The sequence below is a fragment of the Perognathus longimembris genome, chromosome 19 (assembly GCF_023159225.1).
Source record: "Perognathus longimembris pacificus isolate PPM17 chromosome 19, ASM2315922v1, whole genome shotgun sequence".
Lineage (NCBI taxonomy): Eukaryota > Metazoa > Chordata > Mammalia > Rodentia > Heteromyidae > Perognathus > Perognathus longimembris.
The window spans coordinates 22,328,805-22,348,906 of NC_063179.1; the positions used below are offsets into that span (position 1 = coordinate 22,328,805).

General features: G+C 36.0%; 1 protein-coding gene across 2 annotated transcripts in view; it reads right to left on the reverse strand.

Annotated features, from left to right (window-relative positions):
• Nucleotides 1–513: 513 nt before the first annotated feature.
• Fyb1 (FYN binding protein 1) overlaps nt 514–20,102 on the reverse strand; it is a 147,133-nt gene continuing 127,544 nt past the window's right edge. The window contains exons 12-19 of one of the 2 annotated variants that reach the window (XM_048368134.1): nt 19,818–19,955; nt 17,880–17,905; nt 15,262–15,328; nt 11,098–11,197; nt 9,855–10,017; nt 3,893–3,926; nt 2,142–2,173; nt 514–934 (exon numbers count right to left, since the gene is read on the reverse strand). In XM_048368134.1, the coding sequence (XP_048224091.1) occupies nt 912–934; nt 2,142–2,173; nt 3,893–3,926; nt 9,855–10,017; nt 11,098–11,197; nt 15,262–15,328; nt 17,880–17,905; nt 19,818–19,955 (583 nt within the window). In that variant the 3' untranslated portion in view covers nt 514–911. The remainder of the gene's footprint in view (nt 935–2,141; nt 2,174–3,892; nt 3,927–9,854; nt 10,018–11,097; nt 11,198–15,261; nt 15,329–17,879; nt 17,906–19,817; nt 19,956–20,102) is intronic. The other variant, XM_048368135.1, reaches the window with a different exon arrangement.

Here is a 20,102-nt window from a genome sequence, read left to right on the forward strand (position 1 = left end):
ATGGAGTTGGTTTCTGCTCTCTTTAATCTGAGATGGAGTCAACCTGAAACCCCTCAACAGCCAATGACCGCGCTGGCCAGATTTGACCTCCATATTACATTAGCCCCTTTTTTTCTTGTACATAAAAATCAAATAATTGATTTCTCTTATGGAGAGCTTAATCTTGCCTGGACTGTAAAGTGACTCCACCCACAGGCTGCTGGGGAGAGCCAGGATGAGACAAGAGCCAGTCTGATAGGGCTGCTGCTCTTAAGCTTGCACCAAGAAGTAGGTTCTCTGTGAGGTCCACCCCCAGGAGAGCTGCAGGTGTTCTCACCTGTTTAAATTTCTATCCAGTTACCTAGGTAACTGGCACACCAGGAAGCAGTTACATCCCTCCTTTCTCTGAGGTCACACCCTAATCCATCTGGACCCTCTAATACACTTGGACACACCTCCCACCCCAGGCATGGCCTGGGGGAAATGCATAATGTAAATAGACATTTTAAGATTAAATGATAGGTTTTTTTTTCCTTCTTGAGGAATGTTTTTTAAAATTTCCTCCTTGATATTTTTTTCTGTCTTGTATATTTTGTGACAGTCCAACTTTTTCCTCTTTTTTTCCCTTTCTTTTATTTTAGAAGGCTTGTGAGATTGTCTATTAATGGTATTATTAAGAGCATCTTTATAATCATTACCAAAGTGAAATAGTTCTTACCTGACACTAACGTAACCTTTTGAGATACCGATTAAGCAGATATCTTCTTCTAAGATTAAAATTTCAAAACCTTATAAAGATAAACCGAATTTCATAGTAAACAGCAAAACACCATTTGTGGATTTCTCTCCCATAATACCAATAACATATGCCAATTAAAATCAGACTTTGTGTTGGCACCTGATGAACATTGCAGGGTGAACAGATCCGAGGGCTAGTCATTGTCATAGATGCAACCTGGGAGAAAAGAAATCACAGATTTAAGTACACCTCTATAAAATGCACATGTTTCTCAGTGTCCCAACTGATTGGAATTGCAAACAATGCACCTGCTCCTGACTTAGAATAAAAATAAAAGGAAAACTGGTGTACTTTTTTGAAAATGTAGCTAGATGAAAGTCTATGTATTTAAGTTTCATTGTCTGGTATTCAGTTCCAACAACTTTCCTGGACAGCTTTATTCTCCATTAAAATAGGAAATCCAAGATTATTTTTTCTGGTACTTTAAGTCACATTTTTTTTTTTTTTTGGCCAGTCCTGGGCCTTGGACTCAGGGCCTGAGCACTGTCCCTGACTTCTTTTTGCTCAAGGCTAGCACTCTGCCACTTGAGCCACAGCGCCGATTCTGGCCGTTTTCTGTATATGTGGTTCTGGGGAATTGAACCTAGGGCCTCGTGTATCCGAGGCAGGCACTCTTGCCACTAGGCTATATCCCCAGCCCCTTTAAGTCACATTTTGATAGTCCATGCTAAGGAAGACTGATTAAATATGAGCAAGTATCCTATGTTTAATAGATTAGAGGACAAGATGATTAGCAGTTTGTGCCAGTTCAGTTGAGATTAATGTTTTAAATAATAATTTAGAAATAGTGATTATACTAGCATTATAAGTTATGAAACAAAATTGACTAAGAATTCATATTTATTTGGATAAAAGAAATTTGTAAAAATTTCCTTTAAAAAAGACCACCAAATATTAGAGCACTGGTGGCTCCCACCTGTAATCCTAGCTACTCACAAGGCTGAGATCTGAGGATTGTGGTTCAAATCCAGCATGAGCAGGAAAGTCAATGAGACTTGTATCTCAAATTACCAACCAAAAAAGCCAGAGTAGAGGTATGTCTCAAGTGGAAGAGTACCAGCACTGAATGAAAAAGCCAAAGGCGATTACCCTGGCCCTGCCTTCAAGCCCTAGTTTCCAGCACAAAAAAAAATTTATCAGTTACACCCACTTTAAATAAGATAAACACAAGTCTTTCTTAATTTTCATCCCTGTGTGAAAATATTTTTTCTCTTATGGTACTAGATCACTTGCTTTTCCTCATATTTTTAAGTGACTGAAATCCTTATCAGATTGGATGGCTCCAATTAGTCAAACAAGCTATTTTCAGTGTTTGTATAAACAGTCAACTCACTGTTACTGTTCTCAGTGCTGGGTGACTTACCATCAGCAATGTCATCATAGATCTCTCCATCACTGTAGAGGCAGAAAATAATTTCTATTTTATAAAATACCTTCCCAATAGTACAGTCATATTTTAGAAGGAAAGGACAATAATTATTACAAAACACAGACTTCTAAAAGGAAGAAATTATATAGTATGTATTTATAAGTGGAAAGAAATTTCATACACATTTCAACCTCTTCTTTCATCAGCTTTATCTAATCCTGTTTCAGTTTACAAACAGAGTAACTGAAACATGACTCAGGAGCACACACTACCTCCCTCCTCCTTAGACCATACCTTGGGATTAATACATATCATTTCTCACTAAGAAAACTGTAGTGAACTAAAGATTGAATAGTCATAGGACACAAGTCTATAATGAATTCTATATCTATACGCAATCATATTTTTACTTGCATTCATATTGAAGGAAATATAATATGTTACATTTCTATTTTCACTGTTTCTAATTCTACTTTGTAAATACCAATTTAGAGTCTGTAAGTTGTAGAACAAGTAGACTTATCCTGGACAGGCTTACGCTATATGACTTAAAGACACAGTTCTGAATTTCAGAACTGTGACCTGGCTTCTTCACTTAGGTCAGACTAACTCACTCTTGGTGCCTGTCTGATCTCTATGCTTTATCACAGAGGCAGCATCAGGCCCGTGGAACGCCTGCCAACTGTGGCAGATGCTGTGAGTTCCCTATGTCTTCTGTTTGGGGGAGGATTTGGCTAATAGAAATTTGACGCAAATGCAGATGGGACAGATTTTCCTGTCATTCCTTCTATACACACTTAGGTATTCATTTAAAAAAGGTGTGAACCAATAATGACTTAGATAATGTACTGTCTACAGTCTTTCTTAATCAACCTGTCATAATCAGTAAAGAAGAAGTTGTCTAGTTACCACACATTCTTTCCATACAATCTGTACCTACCACAGAACAATACCCAACCCTGTGATTAATGCCCTAAGGGAAAATAAAGTGCCATTATTTGCTTTTTTTTTTGACTATTGACTAGTTTTCTGATAGAGCTCTTAATATTGATTTATCATTGATTGGTATCAGGCTATTTAAAGATAAATGATATGTGAATTTTTTTGTATTATGATAGACTTCATAAACCTTTATATTGATATATTAGTTTTCTTGAAGTAAAATCTTAAAGTGTTTTGGAGGGCTGCATTGGCACACTAGTCCCAGACTGTGACAGACTGTGACAACGACTTCTTCATAAGAATAGAAGAATCATTGACTGCTATCCTCTTTTTTTTTCTGCCATGCTTCTAATAAAGGCAACATAATAGTCTACTATGCCTGGTATATGGGTAGCAATAGCCTTAGCCAGGAGCTAAGCTATAAATTGTTTATGGGTGATATTAATCTCTACTGTATAGGTATTATTTGGACTGTAATTAATTCAGTTCCATCACTAGATTAAACACTAAATAAAATGCCAAACATTAGTGATAAGGTGAATGGCTTTGATCTGAATGCCTTCAGTGTTTGATGAGTTTATAAGTTGATAATCTGTATAATCATAGATGAAAAGGCCTTCTTGCTTAATTCAGAGTGGCATTTTATGCAAACCTCAACCGTATTATCAATAATACCATATTAGTATAACACATTGTATTTAATTTATTTATAAGAGTTTAGTAGTTTGCACTATTCAATTCTATTAGAAAACTTTGATAAAGATTCTTTTAACTAACATAGTAGGAGGAGGAAAGAGGCTTACCTGTCCAGCAGATGACTCCGAAGGACAAAGCCATCTATAAAAAAAATACAAGTAGATTTCATTTACAGATGTAGATTTGAAAAGTCACTAGTATTTATTTCATTAATTTGACATGTAAGTGAATAATTATTATAACATGGCAAGTAATGTATCAAACTATAAGTATAAATTGAATATAAATTTAAAATTGGTATCCATTTTTGTCTTTCTTCTTCTCTCTCTCTCCCTCCCTCTCTCTCTCTCTCTCTCATGTCCTTTTTTATCTCCATTTAAAATTTCTTTTCCTTTTCCCATTTAAGTAACAATTTAAAAATATTGTCCGGCATGGTGGTGCATACATATAATACTAGCACTCAGGTGTCTATGTCAGGAGGGTGCCATGTTACAAGCTAGTTTGGTGACACAGTAACACTCTGTCCAAATCAAACTTACAAACTAATTTTTTCTCTATAAATACAAACTTGGACTTAATCTAGTTTTTCAAAGTGTTACCTATGTGACCCTATTTAAAGTAGAAGTTGGTAAGTATAGATCATAAAAGAACTGGAGATTCATAGGTCATCAAAGATTTATAGATAATAAATTGATATATAAGTATTTCAAGTTGCCAAATCAATTTTTTTTCAAATTATATTATTCAGAGCAGAGTCAGCACTGTGTTCAATTCCCTGATGACCTGCTTCTGGGGAGGACATGCCTTCTAAATAATCAGAGTAATGTTCTTATTCTCTCATTCAGGAAAGAGGAACTTCCTCTATGTTTGCCTTCAGAAAATTAGCATTTACATTTCTCTATTCATGGAGAATTGGTACTAAGATCATGCATCCTAGAGATTTCAGTGATGCTCTGGTTAAGTGGAAAGTAAACCACATTTCATGAGCTATTTTCTTTTCTTCTCTCTTTTTCTCCTATATTAGCCCTTCACTGTACAATTTTTTTAAAGAAAAAAATGTGAGCTATTTTTCTTAAGAAAATATCTGCTTACATCTGTATCTGTTTAATTTATTTGCCTACTAATTGATTGGATACTATGTTCTTTTGGTACTTAATTTTTTTCAGTCCTTTATATATTGTGAATATTAATTTCCTATTGGATAAACAGTTAGCAAAGATTTTTTTCTCCTATGCTGAAGATTGTATTTTCACTCTGTTTTATTTTATTTATTTTATTTGCTGTGCAGAAACTTTTAAATCCCATTTGCAAATTACTATATTCTGACCTATTGGAATCCTATTCAAGATATCATTGCCTATGTCTGTACATTGAAATGTTTCCCTCTAATAATGTCCATGGTATGAGTTTTCCATTAAGGCCCTTACTCATTTTGAGTTGATTCTGAACGAAGTTAGAGGTAGAAATCTAATTTTAGTCTTATATATGTGGATTTTCAGTTTTAACAATACTGCACTATTTGTTAAAGTTGTACAAGAAATGTACTCACTGTCTTACATATGAATCTGTAACCCCTCTGTACTGCACTTTGCCAATAAAGAAAAAAGTTTAATAAAAAAAAGAAATTGACTTTTCTCTAATGTATATTATTTTTTTGTTCTCCTCAAAAACCAATTGATGGTTTTAGTTTTGGATCCTTCTATCCCATTGGTCTAAACTTATAATTTCGTGCCAGTATTATGCTGGCATTAAAAAAATAATTTATTGTCAAAGTGATGTACAGAGGGGTTACAGTTTCATATGTAAAGCAGTGAGTACATTTCTATTTTTTATTCTTTTCTTTCTTTCTTAAATATAAAACAAACAAACTAACAACCAAACAACAACAAATAACCCCAAAAGATATGGTTTCACATGGCATGTTGAAAATAATTATAACAATGATGTAACACTTGTGTCCATAATATGGAGTTCATTTCCCTTAGCATCATCTTATGTGTTCATATGGGTATAGCTATTGGGCTATTGTGATCTTCTGCTATGACTAGCTTAATCATGTACTAGCTATTCCCTATAAGGGACACTATAGAGTTCATGTTTCTTTGGGTCTGGGTCACTTCACTTAGTATGATTTTTTCCAAGTCCTTCCATTTTCTTATGAATGGGGCAGTATCATTCCTTCTGATTAGAGGCATAGAATTCCATTGTGTATATGCAGTGAGTACATCATTAATACAGCTTCCAAATAACTTTTATTAAGTTTAGCTATTGTTATTGGTTGAAGATATAATTTTGGTTCTGTAGCAGAGTGAATGTATTAAAGACTACAAAAAAAAAGATTCCTACAAGGAACACACTTATTTAAATATGTTGATGTTATAATGCAACTGATTTGATATGACACCATTCTAAAATTATCAATCATGAAGCCAGGTGCTGATGGCTTACATCTGCAATCCTAGCTACTCAGGAGCTAAGATCTAAAGAAACATGGTTTGGAGTGAGTCTGGGTCGAAAGTTGACTAGATTCCATGTCAAAAATTGACCAACAAAAACCTGGGCTGCGGGTATTGTTCAAGTAGTAGAGTACCAGCCAAGAAAGTATGAAGGCCTAGTACCAATTAAAATAAAATAAAATCATAGGGCTGGGGATATAGCCTAGTGGCAAGAGTGCCTGCCTTGGATACACGAGGCCCTAGGTTCGATTCCCCAGCACCACATATACAGAAAACGGCCAGAAGCGGCGCTGTGGCTCAAGTGGCAGAGTGCTAGCCTTGAGCGGGAAGAAGCCAGGGACAGTGCTCAGGCCCTGAGTTCAAGGCCCAGGACTGGCCAAAAAAAAAAATAAATAATAAAATCATGAATCTTAAATTATATATTTAAGTTGAGTAAAATAAATAAAATTAAAGTTTTCAATTTTTTTTCTAGCCTTTTAGGTAGTTTGCTTTCTAAAACTTAGTTATGTTAATATTTCAGAGATCCAGATGTCTATTAAGGGTACTAAAATAGTTCTTTTTGTGACCAACATTCTAATTCATAATGTACAGTTTAGTTGCCTTAACTTCATTAACTTCATGAAGTAATTATTAAAAATGTGTTTTTTAGGTTCTCTAACAACTAATACATTACTCCCTTGATCTTCCATATTCAAGAGTTCTAAGGAACTTTTGGTGATGCTATCTTTTTCGATGATTCTTTTGCTATTGATGCTTTTGCTCTTTCTGTTTCTCTGAAACATAAATTTCAGTGATTGTGAATGCTGCTTGAGAAATAATCAGCTTTAGTAAGAAAAATACCTTAAGAAATAAGATCAAGGAGATGGAGTGTGGGATGGTACTGTGCTACTGTATTTTAGTTCGCTGACTATGTGATAATTTAGGGCTCATTAGCTTACATTACATAGTGTTTTTTGAAGGAAGCTGGCTTTAAATATAACAGTTTTTTTTGTTTAATAGCTTTAAAAGCTTCAAAAATTTCATTCTATTAAAGGCATGATTCATGGCAATGTCAAACAAGTGACTTACCATGATTATTTATAATATGTAATCTCTCCACTATAGTTCCTAGAGATAATGTATGCTTTTTTTTTGCATTAGGACTACAATTTATTTTTCTTGTATGTTTCATGTATATTCATTATAGGGATGTCAACCCACTCCCACCCCGAAAAACAAAATTACCATGGTTCTGGACCATGAAGTATGTGTTCTGTGTTTAGTTATCCCTATAATATTGTGAGTATGGACACACCAGGAATTCTCACATACAAAATTATTATTTAGAAGCCTCCGGAGAGGAGAACACAGTGACTTGAAACAAATGTCTTGAAATATGCAGTAGGGACAGTGAGTTAGGAAAGCAACACCCACCCCCATCTGTGTCAGCTAAAATTTTTCCAAAATGTTTGCTTACCACAGTGCAGATGTGACTCAGGACTAATCAATGACTCAGCTTTTAGAAGGATATTGTGAATATTAAGTTGCCAAGGAAGCAGAATATCTTGGGAAAGTCATAAATTAACTTTATTCTAATAATTTCAGTTTTTTAGCTAATAAAAATAATGATGTATAATTTCCTCATTGTTTCACTTGTCATGTGTTCAGAAACAAAATAAATTTACTCAATTTGATTTCATTAAGCTTAAAACCATAAAATCACATTGTATACATTTACCGAGGTAAAAGACAGTTAATATATTACTCATACAATAGAATGAAATAACAACATGTAATATATAATATTTAATATAAATTATGATTTGGGGTTTATTAAAATATTCTCTCTACATTCTTTTTCTCTCTTTAGTTTTTGGTGTTTAATATGAGTGACTTTAGAAACGTTTTAACTTTTTGAGACAAGGTCATATTACATAGCTCAGGCTACCTTGCCTGAATTTGCATAGTGCTGGAATTAATGACATGTATCACTGCATCTGGGTAATTGAGCTTCTTTTCCTCCTTTCCCCTTTCCTCTCCACCCTCCCCTCCCTTCCTCTTCCCCTTCTCTTTTTTCTCTCTTTTGTGGTGATGCCAGGGCATGAAATCAGGGCCTGGGCATTGTCCCTTAGGTTTTTCACTCAAAGCTAATGTGCTACCACTTGAGCCACATCTCTAATTTCAGCTTTTTTCTAGGGGTTAATTAAGAGACTCATAGACTTTCCTCCTTGGCTTGGCTTCGACTCTTATCCTCAGGGCTCTCAGATCCTACATAGCTAGGATTATCAGCACGTGATCTGAGCTTCAAATCTTTATATTACACTGCTCCTGACGTTTTTCTTCTGTACCTACGTTCCGCATTTCCTTTGAAAAGCCAAACCTCACCTCCTCTATCTTAACTTTCATTTCCTCACATGCTCAAGTCACCATGCTGTATTCTATTTTTTTTCGGCCAGTCCTGGGCCTTGGACTCAGGGCCTGAGCACTGTGTCTGGCTTCTTTTTGCTCAAGGCTAGCACTCTGCCACTTGAGCCACAGCGCCACTTCTGGCCATTTTCTATATATGTGGTGCTGGGGAATCGAATCCAGGACTTCATGTATACAAGGCAAGCCAGCCCCATGCTGTATTCTTGAAACCATTTTAGTTCCTGTCCCTGAGTCAATTTCCTCCCATTAAAATTAAACGCAGAGCTCATGTTTATATGGCAACCATGTTGGTCATCTAATTTCAAATATAGGAGAATATAATTTTAAGTTACTCATTCCACAGTTGTAAAGAGCTTCCTTTTAAAATTCGACAAGGCAATGTCCATTAGTCAATTCTCATAGCTGATAACGTTGAAGAGAATAGGAATTATCTTGTGTTTATTTAGAACAATTTGTTGCACTAGGTACATCCAAAGAGGAAATGAAAACATATGGGCATGTAGGCAAGTAAACTGTCAATTTTAGATGTGATATGTCATATGATTTTTTAAAACCAGGGCAGAGGAAGAACCACTCATTGCTTAGACACACCGGTTCTCTCATATGTGTATGAAAACAACTGAGGGAAACAGTTCTGGTCCCAGAGGCCACCTGCTCTCCAGATCTTGAGATCTACCACTCCAAGACAGACATACTAACTGCAATTTAAATACACACTAGGATTTTCAGATGCTGGTTGTCTCTAAGAAAGTATTTTAAGAATATTTACATTTTATATCCACTATAAAACTAGCAGTTGTAAATGAAAAGGCATAAAAGGGGGCTGGGGATATGGCCTAGTGGCAAAGAGTGCCTGCCTCATATACATGAGGCCCTGGGTTCGATTCCCCAGCACCACATATACAGAAAATGGCCAGAAGTGGCGCTGTGGCTCAAGTGGCAGAGTGCTAGCCTTGAGCAAAAAAGCCAGGGACAGTGCTCAGGCCCTGAGTCCAAGCCCCAGGACTGGACAAAAAAAAAAAAAAAAAAAAAAAAAGAAAAGGCATAAAAGTAAAATCTACTGACTTCAGTAGAACAAAATCTCAAGTTTTTTTTTCTATAATAAACCAGAGAGCAAAATAAGTTAGTTAAACAAGGTGATCACTCAAATTTGTTTGGATAGTAAATTCTGGAATGTCATGCAGATACGGTGTGAAGAGTAACTTACATTTTCCTTCTTCATTCCTGCAGAGAACCTTTATGTCATCTGTGTTTTGTATAACTTCAAGAGATTCTCCAGGTTTTATCTGTAGGTCCTTCGCTCCCCATTTTTTAGAAGTTAAGGAGGGTACAACTTTGGTTGAATATAGAACTCTAATTTCACCATCATACTGGAAAAACAAATACATTGAAATGACTGGCTGATGTGCACTATTATTATAGTAATTCATTTGTTGAGAAATTTAGTCAGTTTAGTGTTTTTGAACAATAATATGAAAACATTGAAGAAAATTGGGAAAATTCAGGAGAAAAAGTTTGATCTTAACCTTACCAACTTTGTATATAAAATAGAATTGGGAGGGACAGGGGAGAATGATGAAAGAGGTGACATTGATCATGATGGTATTATATTCATAATCAACCTTGTTGAATGACAACTTCTTTTTTTTTTTTTTTTTTTTGGCCAGTCCTAGGCCATGAACTCAGGGCCTGAGCACTGTCCCTGGCTTCTTTTTGCTCAAGGCTAGCACTCTGCCACTTGAGCCACAGCGCCATTTCTGGCCATTTTCTGTATATGTGGTGCTGGGGAATCGAACCCAGGGCCTCATGTATATGAGGTAGGCACTCTTGCCACTAGGCCATATCCCCAGCCCTTGAATGACAACTTCTTTGTACAACTACTCAAAACTAATAAAACATATTAAAATAATAATAATATTTTTAGATTGTCTTTTGTCTAAATTTAGATGACTGCAATAGTATTTATATGTATATAGACATCTGTATGTCTATATACATATATGTGTGTATACATATATACGTACATATATATTACATATGGCAGTTTGCATAGTTTATTATGTAAAAATATTAAAATCTAAAATAAGTTTTGTGGAAATAAAGGAGCTGTGATAGATAACTGTAACGTGTATTTTGGTATTTAAAGTTAATTATTATATTAGTGCTTTAATTTCTATATAATATTGAATATGCTGGGTACTAGTGGCTCATACCTTTAATTCTAGCTACTCAGGAGGCTGAGATATGAGGATCAGTGTTCAAAGCTAGCCTGGACAGGAAAGTCTGTGAGACTCTTATCTCCAATTAACCATTAGAACACTGGAAGTGGAGCTGTAGTTCAAAGTGGTAGAGTGCTAGCCTTGAGCACAAAAGTTCAGGGACAGCACTTAGCCCCTGAGATCCAGCCCTATGACTCACAAAAACCAAAACAAAAATTGAATGCAACATACTTTAAATTTTTTCCTAAGGTCTTTTTCTTCCTTTTCCTGCTTTTTTAGCTTCTTAGGGTCTTTTTCTTCTGTTTTGGACTTTCCAATGTTGATTGCTTGACTTGAGTGGCACATAAAAACATGAACAATACTCGTTAAAAATAACAGATTATAATAGAAACTTAATTAAACATTAAATTGTTGCTCAACATTATTTTAATTATTTTTCTTAGAAACCCAGTACTATTCATTATAATAAATAATGACCTTTCATAATATGGAAAGGATTCTGAAAGATAGCACTAATTATGAGTTACAATGGAAGTAAGTGATTCTCTATTAGAATGAATCCTACAAAATCCCTGTGCAGTAGTTGAAACACACTTGTTCACCAGTGGCTTTGTGATTTAACCTCTACATAAACTTCCTACATATTCAAACTCTCCTAAAGGAGTAAGTCCCAAAGTGAATTGGTTAATGTTGTAGAAATTCTCGGGAAACATGGTTCAAATAGAATTGTACTCATTACCTGTTTCATGTAACCCCTCTCTATGTCAATGCTATAATAAAAATAAAATTAAAAAAGCAGAAATGGATTTTAAGGCTTATAAACCATATCGGTAGTTAATATTTTTGTACCTATTTAGAACGAATCCCAAAACTGTAAAAATTATAGCTGGATAGTAGAGTACTTGCCTCGTTTGTATAGAGCCCTGGGTTTGACTCTCAGAAGCAGAATAAATAGACAACAAAGCAAGTAAATAAATAAATGGAGTCAGAGTAAGAGGAAGACATCATTGGTTAATGAAAAAAACTTAGGCAAAATTAGGATCCTAACTAACTACTGTGTAAGGGATTATTTTTCATGAAGATAACTAATGCTCAATCTTATCTTAATTGCTTTATTAAATTATCCACTTGAAATGAATGTGTGTATAAGAGAAAGCTACATTCTTTTTTAAAATAAAATTTTAATACCTTTAAGTAGTTATACAAAGAAGCTGCCATTCAATGAACCAGTTTCTAAATATGACGCATCTTGATTGATGTCATTCCAAGAAAACTATATTCTATGTGTTTTGCTTAATTAATGGATTTAATATTTTAAAAATAAGGGCTCAAGCTAGAAATCGACTGTACCTCACCATATCAAATGGACTATAAATGATCACAATAGAAGTGAACAAGCCAAGTTAGTACTTTTGCAGCCTGTTTCACCCATTGCCACCTGAGGAAGAGCTTTTAAAACATAATGTCCTTGCTCAGTTCCTAGAAATTCAGCTTTCATTTCGATTAGTTGATTTTAAATTCTAGGTTGAATATCTTCAGTGCATACATACATACTTTAAAATCTTCCCAGGCTGGGCACTGGTGGCACACGCTCATCATCCTAGTTCCTTATGGGGATGAGATCTGAGGATCAATGTTTGAAACTAATCCAGGCAGAAATAGCCAAGATACTCTATGCTCAATTAACTACAATGAAGCTGAAAGTGGAGCTATAGCTCCAGGGGTAGAAGCCCAGTCTTGAACAAAAAAACTAAGAGACAGTGTCTAGGTCTTGAGTTCAAGCATCAGTCCTGGCACAAACAAAAAAAAATTACATTTTCCCTATTGTGAATAAGTTGCGAATAGGGTTGAGATCTATTCCCTAGGGTTATGGAACAGATGTCAGAGAAAGGCTGTGAGTACGTGGAAAAGGGGTTTTGACAAACAAAAATACAAACAAATTAGAATTAGCAAACTATAATACTTGTGAATAATATAACAATTTTTTTATTTTTATTTTTTATTTTTTGGCCAGTCCTGGGCCTTGGACTCAGGGCCTGAGCACTGTCCCTGGCTTCTTCCCGCTCAAGGCTAGGACTCTGCCACCTGAGCCACAGCGCCCCTTCTGGCCGTTTTCCATATATGTGGTGCTTGGGAATCGAACCGAGAGCTTCATGTGTAGGAGGCAAGCACTCTTGCCACTAGGCCATATTCCCAGCCCCCATAATATAACAATTTAAATACTAATTTTTTTCTCAAATTTTTATTATCAAACTGATGTACAGAGAGGTTACAGTATCATACGTTGGGCATTGGATACATTTCTTGTACTGTTTGTTGCCTTGTCCCTCATGCCCCCCTCCCTCCCTCAAATACTAATTTTTAAGTAGATTTTCTAAGATGGTTTATTTGAATTGTTTGACACAGAATTTTGATCCTCACTATTCACTTCGCTCACTGTGAAGAGAATTAGCACACTGCCTTGTCCCAGATGTTTTGCATCTGCCCTTCGACCTCCTCCTATTGTAGAGGGTTCTGGGAATTGGGGGATTTGCTAACTCAGATTAGCTCTGTGGGAATACCAGACGATATATGAGTGTTAAAAATTCCCCACAAGCTATCACTGAAAATAACTTAGTAAAAGTGGTGGAATACTGACAATAAACAAATGGGTAAGAGAGCAGTTTCTAGCAGATCAAGTTCAATCACTAGAATTTTTTTCCTCCTAGGAGAAAAGGTCCTGGGCATGACTGGGGTTCTGGTAGAGCTGGTTTATAGTTTACAATAATGTAAAACAGAAAAAGGCATTAGAAACTATCAGAGATAGGAACAGCTTCTATCTTTCTTGTTTTGTCTGTAGAACTTGACCTTCATATGTGAATGACTGAGAACTTTGTCCTCAGGTTCTTTGCTGGTGAAACTGTCTGCAGTTCAGTAAAATTAGGTTAACAATGCTGGTTAAAAAATAAATACTTGGAGTTCTCTCATGCATTCCTTTTTCCCTTCATTACCTCACCATACTCCCTACCCCTCTCATGCATTCTTAAAGTACAGCTCAGAAAGCTCCACTTCCTGTGTCCCTTTACTTTTGTCTTTTAACAGTTAAATACACCATATTTTTATTCTGAGTCACAGGAGTGTTCTGCTTTTGTACTTAGTATATAACAACCATTTATATATTTTTTGGAAATGAGGAAACATCCTATGATGTTATATTCCATCTGAGAAGAATTTTCAAAACTCGGTTTTATTAACCAATGTGAACACATTTTAATTTAGGATTAAGTTGAAATGTCAGGTCAGCTGAAGGTTACTGTCAACTTAGAAAATCTGAATCGAATTGTTGAGAATCTGATACTTTTGTGAGAAAAACTACACTGTAAATTCCTTTAAAACAACAAATAGAAAGCTGGAAATGGATCTTTAGCTCAAATAGTAGAGTGTCAGCCTTCAGTGGAAAAGCTAAGGGATAGTGCCTAGGCCATGAGTTCAAGCTCTAGTAACAGCATAAAATGAAAACGAATAAACAAGTGAACTCCAAATCCTTTCTTCTTTCACAAAGGAAAGCAATGTAGTACAGATACAGGTACCATGAACAGGAAGATGAGGGTTGAGATATGAAAGAAGTATATTGAAGACAGAAATTGCTTGGGGAAAAGGATAAGAATAAAAGGCGGAAATAATTCACTGTGATCTTTTGTGACCAGATTATCAAATATATTTTGGCAATGAGTAAACAAATGAATGCCACACCAGTGAATCTCCAGCAAGGGTTAATCAGGGGACAAGGATCAGCACTAGGAGGCCAAAGGAAGGGGACTGAGGGGAGTGGGAAGTAGGGTTGTGGCAGAGAGGAGATTTAGGAGAATTTGCTCACACATGTGGCCAGAAACTTAGAGCTGGCCTCACAAAGAAGCACAGCTGGCCAAGTGCCCAAGTGCGGTGGTTCCTCCTTGCTTTCAGGAGGTAAAGATCAGAAGGATCATGGTTCAAGGTGAGCCTGGGTAAAACAAACAAACAAATAAAGACTTCATCTTAAGCTGGGAGTGGTGGTATGTATCCATCAATGAAGGTATGCATGAGTTATAAATAAGAAGATCACTGGCCAGGCAGAAACAAACAAACAAACAAATAACATATGGTATGAAGGGTAGGGGCATGGCTCAAGTGGGATAGTGTTTGCTGAGCAACAACAACAATACTACCACCAAACCAAACAACAACAATACAAACAGAAAGCCTCTGGAAAAAGAGAAAGACAGAAGAAAAATAGTATTAGAAGTAGGACAGAACAAAATGATTGCATACAGTAAACAAGTATCCCACATGATTGTTATTTTGGTTGCATTTTCTTGTTTTTTTTTTTAATATAATCTTATTTTTAATATTTCATTGTAATGAAAGCATTTTACTTACATCATTTCTTCTGGTGGAGCAGGAAAATCAGAGGCATCCACATCATCATAAACTTCTTCTCCAATGTCTAGCAAAAGATAAAATATCAAAGCTTGAAATACAGTAAATTAATTTTTATATTAATTAAACTAATTTAAATTAATTTTACAGTAAATTAAATTTTTTTTTTGGCAGTCCTGGGCCTTGGACTTAGGGCCTGAGCACTGTGTCTGGCTTCTTTTTGCTCAAGGCTAGCACTCTGCCACTTGAGCCACAGTGCCACTTCTGGCCATTTTCTCTATATGTGGTGCTGGGGAATTGAACCCAGGGCCTCATGTATAAGTGGCAAGCACTCTTGCCACTAGGCCATATCCCCAGCCCCAGTAAATTAATTTTTTGAGATAGGATTTCTCTCTATGTAGTTTGGTACAGTCACAAACTCACTATGCAACTCAAACTGGCCTCGAATTCATGATCCTCCTCTCTCTGACTCTTGAGTGCTGGGATTATGCATGTTATACCCAGATTTCTTTTTTTTTTTTTGGCCAGTCCTGGGCCTTGGACTCAGGGCCTGAGCACTGTCCCTGGCTTCTTCCTGCTCAAGGCTAGCACTCTGCCGCTTGAGCCACAGCGCCGCTTCTGGCCGTTTTCCATATATGTGGTGCTGGGGAATTGAACTGAGAGCTTCATGTGTTGGAGGCAAGCACTCTTGCCACCAGGCCATATTCCCAGCCCCCAGATTTCATTTTGATGTGAACATTTATTGATGTTTTTAATATGAAGCTGCTTCTTGGACAGTAAGAAGGATTTCCTGGTATCTATGTACATTTCTCTGAGAACCCCTGTTCTTCACAGGGAGAAGTTTCTATCTGTAGCTATCTTACATTTCTTTCAAAACCAAAAATCAAACACAATTAGTGACCATGATTATAACAATATCTAGAAGAAAAAAAACACAAAACATGGACTACAACTGATTATATGAACACACACAGGTGTGATGAATGGATCGATGGATAGATGGATGGATAAATCGCTGGTGACAGCATTAGCAAATTGTAATAAAATTGAACAATATTTACCTGCAGATTGAGATTAAGATTCATTTGGGGTTTGAAGTATTGTGATTAATATACATTATCCTGTTTATATATCTATGTCTTCCTCTTTCTTTCCCTCCCTCCCTTCCTTCTTGTCTCTCGTTGTCTTCCTCCATCCCTCAATCCCATTCTTCCTGTATTCTTTTTTATTTGATCATTAACTTTAGTACTGCAGTGATAGTAAGACTGCATTGCTTTCAGACCCAAATACTATTTCTACAGATATTTCAGAGGCAAGTAGGTGATGAGATAGAATTTTGGCAGAAAACCTGCTCAATGGTCTTTTCAGTGTGTAGATCTGTTTCTTCCTTCTAGACTTCTCATAAAGTCAGGAAGAATGCTTTCTCTCTAGGTCCAAGATGCACCATAAAAAACTAAATAGAAATGAATTGCAAAAATTTTAAAGAACGATTATCACAAATTTTAAATGCTCTCTAGTGTGCCAATGAATTGCTATATTTCTCTTACTGTGTGTAGGAAACAGGTTTTACCTTTTCTCAGCTATTTGAAAAATTCATAATGAATACTTTAAAAGGGTAAAAATTGCCATTTCAGTCAAATATACTTGAAACACACCTGCAAACAACAAAAACAATAAACCACCAAATCCACATTAAAAAGTGAATTGATTACATTTGTTCTATGTCTTGCCTGCTCTTTACAGCATCAGTTTTTAACAGGTATTGATTAGGATACAAGTACATCATCAGACATTGATCAACTTCAGTTAGGTCCTTACATTTTCTCAAACTGGCAATTACAAACCAAGTTCTAATGTCAGGTAGATGATCTCTGTGTACCTGATCTTTATTTACACATTAGGAAAAATAAACTCTTTGAAAGCCCCTGAATATTCATGGCTGACAAGCATTTTAGTTTCAGATTAAATTTAAAAGCAGTCCTTGAAAGATCTGTCTCAGATGAGGTGAAAAGGAAGCTGGCTGAAAGTCTACAAAGAAATAAAAAGCATTTCTATATTAAACATCTCCAAGTACAATCTGAACTAGATGTGTGAAAAATGAATGAGTTGGGGCGAGAGATATGGTGGGTGTTGGTGTCCTTCATTTTCACATATTTCTAACGCTGTAATAGTTCCTGGAAGAATAGTTTTAAAGCCATGCATCTTCAAAAACTTTTCTTATCTTGCTTTATTTTAAATAATGGTGGCCATCCATGTTGAAGTGACTTGCCCGAGGTAACATTATTTTTTGAGTCAAGCTGGGCTCTGGTGGCTCAGGCCTGTAGTCCTAGCTTCTCAGGGGGCTGAGAACTGAGGAGAGTTGTTCAAAGTCAGCCTGGACAGGTAACTCCCTGTGAGGCTCTTATCTCCAATGAATCACCAGTAAACCAGAAGTGGCACTGTGGCTCAAAATGATGGAGCACTATCCTCGAGCAACTGAGGTCTGGGACAGCACCCAGGCCAATTAAAAAGCCCTACTACCAATTAAAAAAAAATCTCAACCTCATCAGTGTCTCCCATTCCCCTATCTTTAAGAGATAAAAAGGTAACATATACAAGCCCTTATTTTAATTCCTTACCCAGTTGTTTAGGAGGAGATGGGAAACTAGAAAGAAAATGAGAATAAAATTATAATCAGAGTAATATAAACCTGAAAACCAATTCCTTTATGTAGGTGAGTTATAAATGGGCAATAGTCCAGAGGCATAAAATGGTTAATTATCTGTTGAACAGCATTCCTTTCTTATCCTCCACTTTCCACCAAGCCTCGTTTCTTTCCATCAATCTGGGATTGGGCAGACTATTTCTTGAACCCCCAAAGCTGAACCCTCTCAAAATCAAGAGTCAAGAAGTTACTCAGTTGGTTTATTTTTTACATAGCCATTGGCCAGTGTTTTTCAGATCTGTTCTAAAGTTTGGGCATCTTTTCACAGCAGAGTAAATTAAATGGACTCTTTATTTTGGAGTCCTTTTGTCATACATAATTCTGGTCAAAAACTGCTCATTTGTACTGAAGAAGAAAACATGTCATTAAAATAAACAGAAGTCATAGGAATATAGCCAACTTTCCCCAATATGTACATATATATCCCGGACTAGGAGAATGGAGAATACGAAAGGAACGTCCACCTAGGGTGAGAGCTTATGGATAAAGTTATGTGAAATTAGGATTAAGTGGAATTTAGTTGCCACAAAACAAACCCATTGTATTTATTACTTTCTGAGTTATGAATTCTAGCTATATACACATACACAAACACACTTCTGAACACAGGACAGGAATGACTGGTTAAAGTTGTGTGTGAAGGATCATTAATCCAAGTGACTGAAAACCAGAATTAGATGGTGTGTAACTGAAGCAGAAAAGAACAACTTTCTTTCCAAGTTAGGATTCTATTTGAGTAATGTTCAAGAAGACATTGCTTGGTGTTTCCTTAAAATTTCCATTGTATCATTTACTGACTTCTATTTGGTGTTTTACAAAAAGGTTAGAAATTAGGGATGCTTTTTGAAATGAACAACAAAAACTTTTCTTAAATGTAGTGACAGGAAGTACATATAAAGGAGAAAGTTTTTTTTTGTGCCATGAGACATGATTAAGATCTTTCCAACTCATATGTGTGGAATTTATGCCAAAGGGCAAATTCTGGTGTAGGAAGGAAGAATGGAAAAAGAAAGTTCATACCTTAGTTTTTATTTAGACAAATGAGATACTGAGGATAATTTTAGTCAAGGGGAAGTGTAATTCAAATGGAATTCATGTATCACTATTATGAACCAATTAGAAAGACTGTAGATATTATATTCTAAAAAATGAAAAATCATGTCCTACATTTCTAGTGGAGTGGAGTGTTTTTTGTTAGACAATCTGTAGTTTAAAACATAGTCACATGGGGCTGGGGATATAGCCTAGTGGCAAGAGTGCCTGCCTCATATACACGAGGCCCTAGGTTCGATTCCCCAGCACCACATATACAGAAAAAACGGCCAGAAGCGGCGCTGTGGCTCACGTGGCAGAGTGCTAGCCTTGAGCGGGAAGAAGCCAGGGACAGTGCTCAGGCCCTGAGTCCAAGGCCCAGGACTGGCCAAAAAAAAAAAAAAAAAAAAAACATAGTCACAATAAAAGGCTATGCAATTGCACATAGCACTGGAATTAAGACTAACATTATATGTGATATTGAAGTTAAGCAAGTCCTACTAAAGGGGCAGTGTGTGTGGATGAATGCGTGTGTCTAAGTGTGTGAGAGTAGCTAAGCCCCTGGACACGTGAGTGTTTTCACACAAGTTCATGGGGAAAGAAAAATATTGAAATACATGATGCTTCTTAAATAATTGCGGTCCTCTTATGTAATTCATGCACGAGTTTAAAAATCAATCTAAGAAGATTAATAGAAAAGAATGTTAAGAGGGCTTCAGCCTACCAGGATTTGATTATTGGTTATAAAATATTAGTAGCATGAACTTAAATTAATATTAGTGTAGCTATTGTGTACTGAATTTGCTTGGTTGGCTCTTACGATGAACCTTCATTATTGTCTGATTCAGAGACTTTAGGTTTCTTTCGAACACTTTTCTTTGTGTCATCTTTTCCCTTTAACTTCTTCAAAATCCCCCAGGACCACGTGCTATTCTTCTCTTCATCCTGTTGTGTGGAACTTTGGAGCATGCAGGAATCAATCAGAATGTAATCATCAGTAGAATGGGAAAATATTGTGTGGACATTCAGATTTTTAGTAATTAGAGTATGTGGATCATTCAGGCAGTAAATTACTCATAATATTAAACAAAATGGTGCTTATTAA